At 45.1% G+C, this 13,750-nt stretch overlaps 1 protein-coding gene across 2 annotated transcripts in view; it reads right to left on the bottom strand.

Moving 5' to 3' along the window:
* The window catches only part of NRG1 (neuregulin 1), a 247,609-nt gene extending 242,235 nt beyond the window's left edge, over nucleotides 1-5,374 (bottom strand). For both annotated transcript variants that reach the window (XM_054986337.1, XM_054986338.1), the window contains exon 1: nucleotides 5,035-5,374. In XM_054986337.1, coding sequence (XP_054842312.1) covers nucleotides 5,035-5,161 — 127 coding nt within the window. In that variant the 5' untranslated portion in view covers nucleotides 5,162-5,374. The remainder of the gene's footprint in view (nucleotides 1-5,034) is intronic.
* Nucleotides 5,375-13,750: the final 8,376 nt, after the last annotated feature.

Here is a 13,750-nt window from a genome sequence, read left to right as displayed (position 1 = left end):
GCAGTAGAACAACAGGATTTGAGTCCAGAGAGGCACCTTAGAAACCAGCAAGATTTTCAAGGTACGAGCTCTGACTCTCAAAATCTTATACTCTGAAAACCTTGTTGGTTTCTAAGGTGCCTCTGCTATCCTTCTAAATTTGCTGAGTTATTCTCTTTAGGATTACACTGCAAATCTTTTCTCAACTGGTCATCTCAATAGTCATTTTTTCTTATTTTTAAAGCCTTCCAACAATGCAGTTTTTCAAAGTCATTCTCCTTGGACAATATCCTGTCCTGCTCATCTCCCTACCCAATCCCAACCAAGAACCCAATCTATTCTTCTTTCCTTACCATCTGGCACTTTATGTAAACCATAAAATTGCCGCTTTACTATAAGAGAAACATAGTTGACTTCAAATGTGATTTTGTTTCCATTGTATAACTGCTCATCAGCAACGTTATAGTGGTCCCTATTACTATAAAAATTTGGACTCCAGTGCCTTATAATAACTTTTTAAAAATGAGAAGTTAAAACCTAAAACCAGCTTTCTAAAGAAAGAAGGATGACATCACTCACACCCGTTGGAACATTAACACTAAAAGCGTGTGCAAATGTAATGTTCCACCAAGATAAATAAGATTATGGGGGTATGCAGTTTTCAGGATCAAGCTTCACTTGTCCCCGTGGATTTACTTATTGCGGAACATGATGACATCTTGACTTTCCATGATTTTGGCGTTATTACAATACAGTTTGTAAAAATAACAGGGGAGGGCAGTGTTTTACAACGTTATCTTATATAAGCCTCCTCTGTACAGCGAATCCTATCAAATATTGTTCCCTAATGTCCTCCTATGCTGATACCTCCCAGTATCAAAACTGTACATTCTCTTAGCACTGATGCACACCGTTTGTTCTACCTGGGACTGTCTCAAAACACTTAAAAGGCACTGATGACTATCAATTGAGAATTCATATTTACTAAGCACACTAGTTTTGAAGCAACAGGAAATGAAGGGTTTTTTTTAATGTACATTATTTGATCATAGGTGACTGTTGGCTGAAACCTGGTCAGAATTTAAAAAATAAATTATCTCCAAGGAAAGCAACAGGATTTGAGTCCAGGGGCACCTTAGTGACCAACAAGATTTTCAGGTTGTAAGCTTTCGAGAATCAGAGCCAACAGAAGCAAATATCCCCATTTGTCTTTCTAATGTGAAACTATTTAACATTGCAGCTTGAGAAATTAAGCATTTATTCAATGAAATGGTAACTGCTTCGTTGATCTGAGAGAATATGAAGTAACAAAATACAACCTTTATACAGGAAATGTCATGTGATCAAAGCATATCACATATACAGTATTAGTATTCCTTACAACAGTCCTGTAGAGCAGACCAATATTATTTTCCCAATATTGTAGGAGAGGGGCTGAGATTGTAACAAACCACAATTTGTTTGTGTGATGATGAACAAGCTTGAAACCCTCAGGATGAGACTAAAGATTGCCCCGTTTAGGCAGACTTCAATCTAACCACAACTTGATGTGATCTTTGAATCGGAGTGCTTTAACAAATGGGGGGGGTGCCTGCAAACTGGGATCAAACCGCAGTTTGGAATTTAGCCACAATTTATAGTTAGACTGAAGACATTCTAATCAGAAACTGACTCTGAGGAGAAGAGGAGGAGAAATGCACAAGGCTGGAGATTTCAGGTTTGTATCAAATGGTGGTCTGTTTGTGACACTTCGATAGTTGGAGAGAACAGTCACTTGTTTCAGCACCAAACTAGTTAAGCCAAGGGCCATCAGAACACTGTAGCACAGTGGTTAAGTGGTTTGGCTGCGAATCAGCGCTCCGCTGGTTCAAGTCTCACTACTGCCATGAGGTGGCCTTGGATAAACCACTTCTCTCAGCCCCAGCTGTATTGTCGGGATAATAATAACAGTAACTTGCTCACTACTCTGAGTGGGGGACTAATCTGTCCAGAAGAGCATATATAATTGCAGTTATTATTATTATCTGTGACTGGATCGCCTACTTTTTTAAAAAGCTGTTGTGGGGGAAGCTAGACCTGGGATACTGCAGTGATGCTGTGCAGCGTTGGGAGCTGGGGGTGGAGAATTAACCTTTTCTGTCTGCATTTCCCCCAGTTTAAAACCCTCTTCGTGAAGCTGTTATTTTCAGCTCTATTACCTATATATTTCCCTCAATGTGCAAAGAGTAGCTTGGAGGGACTTTAACATTGGGAAATGGGGAAAGGATAAACCCTCACCCAGTACTACAACCTTGATTTCCCTCTGGCTGCTTTTATTTATTCTTTAAGGGAGCTTTGATCATAGATCTTGTGTATTCTTGTTTAGTTTGGTCCCAAGTCTACTTAATAAGCTCACGGTGGAGGTAAGTCCCAGACCCTGTACCATTTTAGAGGCTTCTGCTGGCAGACTTAATTCCTGTTTGTGTTAAGTCTTTGCAAGTTTTAACATTACACATAAGTGAATTCAAATTTTTGCAATTTGCCGGAAACCATGAAAAATTCTTCAGTGGCAATCCTTAATGCACTTTCTTGAAAGTTATTCCCACTGAAATGAAAAAGACTGACTTCCAAATCGTTATTTTGCTAACTTTTTTCGGCACTAAAGCTGCCCTCTTCATTTGGAAGGTATTATATCCTCACACAAACATGTATTCGTGGGGATAATGGAGTGCTTATACTATGCACAGAAGAGTTCCACCCATGTAGCATATTCACTCCTCTAGTAAGAGGCTAGTGTTAAATCCAAGTATCTATCACTAGCAGACGCAAAATTAGTTACAAGTATTTGAAATGAACAAGCTTTAGAAGGGCAGTGCAAATGGGTATGAACTTAACAGTACCTTCTTCTGACTTTCTGGACATAGCATCCTTCTCAGAGTAGCTCCCCCCCACCCCATACCTTCTTATTTATTGCTAGAGAACATGTAATACTTTCCTCACAATGAAACAGCACTAAGAGTAAAAGCCAAAGAAAAAACTCAAGAGTTTTATCTTCACAGAAATCAGAGCCCTTGTATATGGGTATTCCAGAAGCAAAGTAACCATTATAATCAAGAAAAAAAATGAACTATGCATGAAAATGTCCTACACCATATACTCAAGACTTCCAACCTCTATTCTGTATTAATCATTTCAGAATCCTTATCTGATCAGATGTTTGCCCATGACTGTTATCATCCAAACTTCAAGCACTGCTCATATCCACTTCTTTTATTACTTGGCTATGCTAACTGGTATGGCATAAACTACATTCATACAAGTCTTGTCAATTTACAACCTCATGTCAATTAATCCAAAACAGCTCCCTACCCCTAACCCAGTTCTGTCCTCACAAATCACAAGCATCTATTAGCATTTTCACTTCACTCAGAATTCACAAAAACATACTAAAAGTGTTCATAACACTTGGGAGAAAACACATGGTGGTGTAGTGTTGGTACCGGGACCTGGTAACTGGGCTCAAGTCTTTGGTTTGATATGAGTGTGTTAAGGATTCTAGTTGCAACATTAATTGTTTGAATGGGCAAGCCATCACCTTGCAGACTGCCGTTCCTCACAAGGTTATCATGAGGGCAAATGGGATAACTCAACACTTGCTGAACTGAATCCCTAGGAGAAAGGGCAGGATACAAATATTTTACAACTTATCTCTGTGCAGCATGAGCCTAAACATATGAACTCAAAATTAACTTCTACCAAATGCAAGGAACTTCTGTAAATGGGCCTATGGTGGCAGGCTTAATCGGTTGTTTCCTCTAAACGAATCTATGGCTAAATTTATTAAGGCTGATAGAGAGCAGTGGCAGCACGTGGATAGCACTCTTGCCCTTCACAACGGAGTGCAAACCTCAGCTGTCAAAAGGGGAATACAGACGACAGAGAAAAATTTAAGTAGATAGTACCGTGGGTCCACAGCAAAATCCAAAAACAAGTCACATCATACCTTTTATTCAGACCCACCAAAATAGCAAAACCACAGCATGCAAGCTTTTGAGTCCTCCAGAACTCTTCATGAGGCTGTTTGGGAATGGTGTCCTTACGATAACTGATGCTGTTGTTGATTTTATTGTGATTTTAATATGTATTGAAATTGTTCTATATGAAGCCAGTCTTATACCCATCAAATAAGCCTCCCTACTGGTCTCCCATCAGAGGGAGCTATAGAGCCATCTGCCCCCCCATATGTGAAGTCACAGTATGACTACACCAACTCACAAACCCCTTTTCTCCCCCATGTATGGTTGGCAGGGGAGAATGGAATGGCTCCTACCTTGGGAACAGGAACTAACGTTGTAGATCATCTGATTTTACTGTGTTTTAAATGCTATTTATTCCCTGTGTTTTATATATCTGTTGTAACCCTCTCTGAGCCTGCTTGCTGGGAGGGCAGGCTAGAAATAATTAGTAGTAGTAGTAACCTGCCCTGAGCCTGCTTGTGGGGAGGAGCGGGCTAGAAGTTTAATAAATGAAAAAAAATGAGGTTGAATGTTTAAAAAAAGAGGTAGGAAGAAAAGGTTTTTTTTTTAAAGTGCTCTTTTGTTTCAAAGGGGGTGGGAATCCGCTCTCATTTTTGGTTTTTAAGGTCCGGCCTGATGAAGCGTTCTGAAGAGCTTGCCCACCACGCCGTGCTCCTTTGGTTGGTCTTAATACAAGACTTTTTTTAAAAAAAAAGTAAGGTTTAGAGGTGCGCGGGCAGGCGATCCCTTGCATCCGATGAAGTGGCTGCCCAAGGCTGAGGCTGGGACCGAGGCCGGCTCCCCGAGCGCTCGGGGGAAGGGGCGCTGGAGGGCGGCTCGCCTGGGCCGGGGCCCCCTCCGCTCCCCGCGGCTTTCCGATCAGGTGCAGAGGCGGCCTTTGCCCTCGGCCGCCACCTGCTCCCCGCGCCCCGCCGGAGCGAAGCAGCCAGGCGGCGCAGCCCCCAACCCTCAGCCCGGCTCGGCGGCCTTTCCCCCGCGAGGACCGTCCCCACGCGGGGCCAGGCCGCCACCTGCGCCCCGCAGCGCGCCTCAGCCTCACCTGGCCCGTCTTCCTCCGGAGCGCCTTTCCTGCCGGCGCCGCCTCTGCCCTTCTTGCCCCTGCGCTTCTTCTCGGGCGCCAGGGGCGGCGAGGCAGAGGAGGCGGCTGCCCGCCGCGGCTTGCTCATGTCCCCGCACGGGCCGTCCCCTTCTCCCGCAGCCGGGCCGGGCAGCGCCGCTCCGTCCCTCGCGCGCGCGCCCCTCTCCGGAAAGTTTGGCCGGGCTCCCTCCGCCGTCCCCGCCGCCTTCCTCCGGCCCCGGCCGCTCTCTCACGCCGCCCGCGCTCGCATCCCTCCGGCTGCAGCCCCGGCGAGAGCGCGAGAGAAGTCGCGGCGGGGAGTTGCTGCGCGGCTCCTTTTCCTCCTCCTCCTCCTCCGGGGGAGTGAGGCAAGCGGAGGGGCGATCCCGCTCAGCCCGCCCCGGGCACGCAGGCACACGCGCGGGAGGAGCCTGCCGAGACCCCCGGGCCACGCGGCGGTGGGAATGTGGGCGGGCGGCCGGGGAGGGGCGGCGGCGGCGGCGGCGCTTGGAGCCCGACAGAGGTCGCCTCAGCCGCGCCTGGGAGGGGAGGAGGCGGGGAAGCCCCTCGGCTTGGGCGGAGGTCCGCCGGCCCCCTTCACCCGGACGGGCACCTCGGAGGGAGCCTGCCCCGGCCTCTCCCGCGCACGCCAAGTTGGGGCGGGGGGCGGACTCTCCTCGGAGAGGCGGTGGGAAATCTGGCCCAGCGGGAGGCCCTCCGCCTGGATTTGGCTGAGGCGACACGCTTGGCTCGACTCGAGGGGTTCAGAGACACGCGTGGGGAATAGCGAAATCCCACACAGGTTTGCCCCAGGCGGTGCCCGGTGGGCTTCGCTTAGGCTTTCAGGGAGCGCTCCTCCAAACGCGGGCCTCCTCCGGATCCTTTCCCACAGAAAAACCAGCCAAAAGGGGTTTAGCCAAGCTGCTCCGACAATCACCTTTCTGTCAGTCTCAAGAAGTGAGCTGTGGCTTAGGAAAGCCCATGCTCCACCACAAATTTTGTTAGTCTTCTAGGTGTTTCTTTCGTGCTTTCTGTCAGTGCTCTCCTTTGCAGTTACTCCAGTCGAAGCTGGTTGGTTTCAGTGGTGTTGGAATGGAAGAAGGGCATGGGCCTGTGCTACATGGGGCAAAACTTTTTTTAAAAATGTTCAGATACGCTAGCCTGCCGTGACAGTTTGAAGCAGGACGACCCAAACATGGGTTTACTGTAACCTCAGGTCGCTTGGGGGTGGCTCGGGAGAAGCAAAGCGATGGCCTCTTCTCTCAAAGGTCAGCTGTTCATGCTTCCATTTAGGGCAAGGCCCAAATCAATAAACAGGATTAGGATAACAAGATTAGATTCCTCAGCTGCAAACTGGAGAGTGGTTTAGAGTGTGAACGGCGAAGCAGAAATCCTCGGCTTCAAATTTCAGCCTGTTAGCCCTGAGTTCACTAAGTGGCCTTTTGTAAACCTTTATTCCTCAGCTGCCTTTCTTCTTTCCCCCAACATGAGGATAACAATGCTGCCCTACTTTATAGGGTTGTTGTGAGGATACTAAGATAATGTATATGAAGTGGTTTCAGCACCTACAAAAATGGTGGACGAGCTATTGCGAAGTTGCATGACTACATTACCGTCTCTCTTCTGCCATCTGGACTAATGTTGGAAATTTCACCTCCTAGCTTCCATACTCTGACAGTATCTTTGAGCCTCATTCATAGGGTCAGCAATAAAATAAGCACATGAAACTGCTGTATATAGAGCTGTACTGTCACTGCTTATTACAGTCTAAGATCATTTTTAATGGGGCTGAACCAAACCTCCTGTATGTATCTGAGCTATAGACCCTCCCTCAGTAACTCATTTCTTCTGACATAAGGGCAAGAAAAGGTGCCAGAAAACTGACTAACTGACCACCCATCTAGACAGCTGGCCAGCACGTATTAATTGATTATTTTAAAACTTAAATTATTCTTCTGTTTGGTAATTGTGTGTTTACTTTAGGGCCTAAGCTGCCATCAGGTGACTTTCCTGTTTTATCCTTCTGATCCAAACAAGTCTTATTTAGCCTGCTATACACTCCTACATCCACTTAGGTCAAATTCATTTCAAGAGCAAAAGCATTTCAAATTGGTAGACTTAATGTAAAAGTCCAGCCAACTGCAAAATTAAGGGTGTGTGCACAGGACTGGGGAATCAGAAATATTCACGAAAAAGGCGACCGAGCGCTTGCAAATTATTGGATGAAGGATTGAATGCTATGTGTAATGACAATAAGTGCCTTATATTTGAAATGGATTATTATTATTTGTATTTCATGCATAAATGTTTGCAGGTTTGGGTTCTAAAGTCTTGCTGAAGCAAGTTGTGTCATGTACAACCAACTATATTATATATCTATATTTTTTAATGAACTGCTACTGCGAGGCACAATCGTATGAATCTTGCTAAACATCCAATGAACCAGGCATATGAGAAAAGCTAAAGATTTTGTGAACTCCTCCTAGATTTACTATTACCTGGATTTATTATTGCCCCATTATCATAAAGCGTTTGCAAATATTAAGAGAACCAGCATGGCATAGTCCTTAGACTATTAGACTAGGATTGGGGACAACAGGATTTGAATTCCTGCTCTGCCTCAGGAAGGCTTGCCAGGTGACCTTGGGCCTGTCACAGTCTCAAACCTACCTCACATGGTTGTTGTTCTGAGTGGAGAGAGAAGAACAATGTGATAGACCATTTGGGGTCCCATTTAGGAAGAAAAGCGGGATAGAAATAAAAAAATAAGTATATTATAATAGAATCATATGAGTGGAAAGCAGTATTTATATATAGATATGTAAATACTAATCTAGTGTTACAGATATGGATTTAAAAATATTGCGGATGTTTTTTGTACAGCCTTGTGATTCGGTGGATCTGAAAAAGAACTGAGCTTGCAAAGGTTAGCTCCACCCTTCTGCCTAGTTGCCGAAGTCAACAACAATGCCCATTTGCACATCCTTAGCAGCTATTTTAATTCATCCTCATCTTCATTGTCTCCTTTTAAGAGTTTTTACTTATCTGTTGTTTTCATCCTAGTTAGGTAAATACACTGTGAAAGAGATCAGCAGCACTTTGAAAAGGGGGTTGTACCAGATTGGTTCACAGCAGGGGGATGTACTAATTATAAGTACCCTTAGATGCCTTCATCTAATTAATTCCAAGTGGTCTCCAAAAAGGAAGCAAACTCAGCATTTTATTGGCTCTCCGCAAAACTCTCCACATTCCCAGATTTACTAAAGATGGACACCGTAAGGACAGTTTCTCATATTTAATATACACACGTCTTTGCTTGATTAGCTCCCGGAATAATATCGCATCCCTGAATCCCGCCTTCCCTTTGCCCAGCCTCAGATATGTGCCTGTTCACTTAGTGCAGGCTGCTTCAGGAAATCCTTATTCTATTCCTCAGCCTCTCTGCTGGCAAAGAGAAAGAGGTGTCCTCATGCAGTGAGCAGAGAATAGTGGTCACATTCAACATGTGTTGAATATACCACTGTGGGATAGTGGTTAAAGTGTCGGACGAAGATCTGCGAGAGACCTAAGTTTGAATCTCCACTCTGCCATGGAACCCAGGGCCGGTCACAAGCCTAAGCTTTCTTACAGCTGTTTTGAGGATAAAACAGAGAAGAGGAGAACAGTGTAAGGTGTTTTAGGTTCCACTCAAGAGAACGGTGGGATATAAATGAAGTAAATAAATAAGCACACTGGTGTACACGGAAACTGATGAGGACTGTACAGAAGAAAAGTCTAAGTTACCAGTTTAACTTTTGCTACATGTTTACATTGTGCCTTTCTGAGGCTGTTTTCTTTAATGATGTCCCTACATCTACAAAGTATTTTAAAAATGCCATAACTTACCTGTATGCCAGTTGTTTAAGTACTTAAAGCAACTTGACACAGATATAGGAATAGAGTCTGAGGGAATAGTGATGCCAAACATTAGCCTGATGTGAGTTTGAGGCATCTTGATCCACAGTATCTTTTGGTTTTAAAGTTATCACCAAAACTCCTGGAAGTTTAAGCTCACCTTTCGTAGTGGAAGAGCCAAGCTTCCCCTTCTGAATTCTGCGTTATGTTTAACATACAGTGGTAAAGAAGGAATAAAAAGGAAATCTAATCAAGAGATTCTCCTTCTGTTTTATTCCTCATTGATCTATTCAGTCCTGTATTGACTATACTGATGGACAGAAGTCTCCAAGGTTGCAGGTATTCCCTTCTCATTTCCTGAAACTATTTTTACTGGAGATGTTAGGGATTTAATTTGGTGCCCTTCTATACATAAAGCTTTTGACCTACCACTGAGTTACAGTGCCTCCTGCTATGGTTCTAGCAGCATAGCTGATAGGTACCAGGAGGCACATTTTAGCAATATTAAACCCTGGGTTTTTTTTCTAGGAAAAGAGGTGGTGGAACTCAGTGGGTTGCCAGCACAGGGGGCAACTCCTGGCAGGAGGTGGTGCCCCTGGTACACATGCGCGCGCACAAAGTGCTCACGCTCCCAGGCCCGCACAATGATGTCACTTTGGGCCAGCTGGAACAAGGGGGGAGTTTTTTAAAGTTTAAATTGCCCTCGGTGAAAATGGTCACATGGCCGGTGGCCCCTCCCTGTGATCTCCAGACAGCAGGGAGTTTAGATTGCCCTCTGCGCCCAGCTGGGCTCGGAGGAAGATCAAACTCTGTGTCTAGAGATCAGGGGGCAGGGCCACTGGCCATGTGACCATTTTCAAGAGGTGCTAGAACCCCATTCCACTGCGTTCCAGCAGAAAGAAAACCCTGATTAAAGCTCTTTGACTCTTCTCCATATGTCATACATAATTACAGCACATGACAAAATACACATTTCCAATACTTTGACATAGAAACATTTGGCTATTGGAAACAGTGCAGTATAGCTGAATGCAAGAAATGCTCACGTCGCCTATACCAGACAAAGCAGACGACAGACTGCCAGTGGAGCACTGACAAATTTCTTGTGGACCATCTAGTGGCTGCTGGGATTCTCGTAAGAACACTGGACTGTTGGACGTTGGTCTGATCTAGAAAGACACTTCTTACATTATTAAGCAAGAAGTAATTCTTAAGATTACTGAACATGGATTAATTACGTCTTCAGCCCAAGAGCAGGGACCTTCAGATGTCCTATCTGTTGGGTCATGATTTGAACCTCCAAGTTGCCGCTGTTTTGCAGTTTTCTGAAAGGACTTGTCGCTACCAGGCAAGGATGCACGTCTCCTGCCTATCTACATGTACGTTAAAAGGAACAGCGAGATGGCAAGGTCATTCAGTTACGGAGGGATTCCCCTTTAGCACAGGCAGGTCATGAGCTGCCCCCTCCCTGCAAACTTGTCCTTCCTGTGGCTAAGCCCCCCCCCACCTTGTTAGGCGGTCCTCCACCATTCTGAGTGAACTTGAAACAGGAAGTTGCCTTTTCCCACCAACAGTGTCATCGTAACACTGGCTCCTCTTCCTGTCATTCAAATGATGTTAATGTGACTTCTTTTTATGTATTTGCAGTGCAGCGGGTCTTCTGCTATCACCAGGGCGTTAAAAGTCAGTCCCCGGTCTGGAAAGGTTGAAGACCACACCCGTAACAGATTCCAAGTATGCATTTTTGCTTCTGAAGTAAAGTGGACCGTATGGGGTCTATTAAGAACTACAGATCACCCCCAGCCAACATCAGAAGCCTGAAGAGCAGAGTGATTTGGTGTCTATATGTTTTCAATCGCAAGGATGAGGTTTAGGAAATAAAGCCTAGGGACAGATTTCACTGTGTTCCAAAGATGAAGAAAAGGCGCATAAGAGAATGTTATGAACAGCAGCAAAGGTAGAAAGAGCAATGGTTGTGTGCAGGGCTTTTTTTCTGGGAAAAGAGGTGGTGTAACTCAATTGGTTGCCCTCGGAGAAAATGGTCACATGGCTGGTGGCCCCACCCCCTGATCTCCAGACAGAGGGGAGTTCAGATTGCCCTCTGCAGTGCAGAGGGCAATCTCAACTCCCCTCTGTCTGGAGATCAGGGGGCGGGGCCACCAGCCATGTGTCCATTTTCAAGAGGTTCCGGAACTCCGTTCCCCCGCATTCCCCCTGAAAAAAAGCCCTGGTTGTGTGCAGCAGGGATACAGGACAACGAGAGGAGCAAAGTAGAACATATGGGTATGTATGTCAGGGGGGTAGGCACAGACAGGAGAGACTTGGATAAAGGTATTCAAAGCGGAGGTTGATTCTTGGGCAACTTTTTACAAGAAGCTAACTCCTGGACACAAAGAGATGATTACAAAATTGAGCTGTACTTTATGAAGGGTGGCGTTTCTCTTAAAAATACAGTGAGTAAAGAACAGGAAACAAGCTAAGCCTCATTTCCATTGCATTGGGAAAGGGGTGATTTATATAGTGAGCATCCTCCCTGACCGAGAGGAGACTAACAATGGAATCGTAAGTAGAGTTACAACCTTCTAAGACCAGTGAAGGTGCAAGTTAACAGGCAAAGCTGGCCATTTCCTGCTTATATGCCCCCAACATTTCAGCAAGCAGGAAATAACTCAGGAGCTAGACTTCTTGGTATCCAGGCCACTTCCTCCCATACTGTCCTGTATCCCAGTTTAGACCATTCTTACAAGCCCTGCCTCTGTGCCCCTGCCATCAGAGGTGCGGTAAGTGGCCACCACAGACAGGGCTTTTTCAGTGTTGGCACCTCACTTGGAGGCTCACAATGCACCTTACCATCCTTATGTGCCAGCCAAAACATAGCACAGTGGTTAACTGCCATGAGCTCAGTAGGTGGCCTTGGGTAAGCCGCTCCTCTCAGCCCCAGCTCCCCAACTGTATTGTGGGGAGAATAACAACACTAACTTGTTCACCACTCTGGGTGAGGCACTAATCTGTCTAGAAGAGTGGTATATAAGTGCAGTTTTTATTTATTTGACTTTTAGACTGCTCTCCCCACAGGCCTGTTTGTCCAGGTTTTTAATTAGGGCGCTGTTGTTTTATAAACATTATTTTATAATCGGTTTTAGCTTGAGAAATGTTTAAATCCATTATAAATTGCTCCATGTTTTAAATTTTACGTTTTGGCTGTTTTTTGAACGTTGTGTTAATAATAATATAATGCTTTGTTTGTATTGTGTTTTATTTTGTAAGCCACCATGGGCAGGTTCCCTGGAGAGGCAGCAGAGAAATTTTCCAAACAACGAACAAAGAAATGTAAAGGAGGCATTCTGTTAAGATTTGGATAAGGACTTGTTCAAAGTATTCAATTTACTTGCTTAAGCAGGCTCGTAAATGAGGAGGGGAAACTTTAGCATTACATTGGAAGCCATTTATATTTCATGGCATTGCACAGGTCATAAAAAGGTCTCTGTGTACTAATTCCAAAGGCTGAAAGCCCAGAATTAGCTTTGCTGCCCTTTCACCTTGACATCAATCAATAATCGACGAACAACAAAGAAAATGGCAAATCTGATTTTAAAAATGAATTTCACCTGAGCGCCAAGAACAGCAATATTTGTCTTCAGTAAGATGAAAGGGGAAAAAGCAGCCCTCAAAAGTGAGTTCATCAAACTGGAAGTTAATTAACAGCATTTCATGAAACAAGGAACTGGTAACAACAAGATTGCAGCATACTGTGAAGGAGTTACAAATGATGAAACAGGGCTCAGTTTTGCAATGCGCAATGCTTTTACATGGCATTACAGGCATCATAACGTGACATCCTCTTCTCTACTGCCAAAATACCTAACCATTTACAGAACGGGAAACAAAATCTGAACGGAGGAACTATTTTTTCAGGGAGAGGGAAGGTCTGGGATGCAATACCACACCTTTTCCTTAAGGGGTCACTGCTCAGCAAGCTGCAGATGCGTTTCTCTGCAAACAGATAGGATGTGAGGATTTTGATGGAATGTGTCACAAGCTGCATTTCCCTTTTTTTAAAAAAGAGCCAGAAGTCCTCACAAAGGGTTTACATTGCCAAAATGACCATCGCCATGATGGATGGCATGTTGAATGGTGGGTGGTTATGATGAACTGGGTGGTTTGTACACACTGCAGTCCCTTAGTCACTGAAGGCTACGCCACCCTCTGTGAGGCTTGTCTTTGTAGCAACAGCATCGATGTGTTTCCACTTGCAGATGCAGGAGCCTGAAAAGGTATGCAATGGAGGATGCCTCGGACTGGAGGGTTAACCTGGTCCTGGTGATCCCAGCTGTTTACAGTCAACTCTTCGGCTACCTACATACCCTTGACTATGGTTCTGTTATGATACAAAGTTGGGATCTGGAATTTAAGCACATTACTACACAGATCTCCCCTCAAAGCCAGTTTGGAGACTCCAGCTGGTGTAAAATCCCGCTAGGCAGAGCATGTACATTACTCCATTCTAGAATCATTACATCGGCTACCCATAAGTCACTGGGCTCAGTTTCAAGTTTTGGCTGGCACAAAGCCCTTTATGGCCTTGATCTCTCATATCTGTGGGATTGCCACTGTCCCCGTTCTTCGCCATCTGAACAGAGTCTTCTGCAAAGGGGCAAAATCAACAGCTGCCTGTACACGCGCTTTCTCTGTAGTGGCCTCCATCTTATGCACTGGCATGCCTGAAGAGGTCAGGAAAGCTCCCACTCTTCTGGCTTTTTGCAAACTATTCAAGAGGAGTTTTTACTGTGCTGTAAGAAATGGA

Source organism: Eublepharis macularius, chromosome 8 (assembly GCF_028583425.1).
Source record: "Eublepharis macularius isolate TG4126 chromosome 8, MPM_Emac_v1.0, whole genome shotgun sequence".
NCBI lineage: Eukaryota > Metazoa > Chordata > Lepidosauria > Squamata > Eublepharidae > Eublepharis > Eublepharis macularius.
Note: the sequence above shows the minus strand (reverse complement) of the source record. Positions and strands in the feature narration are given on the sequence as shown.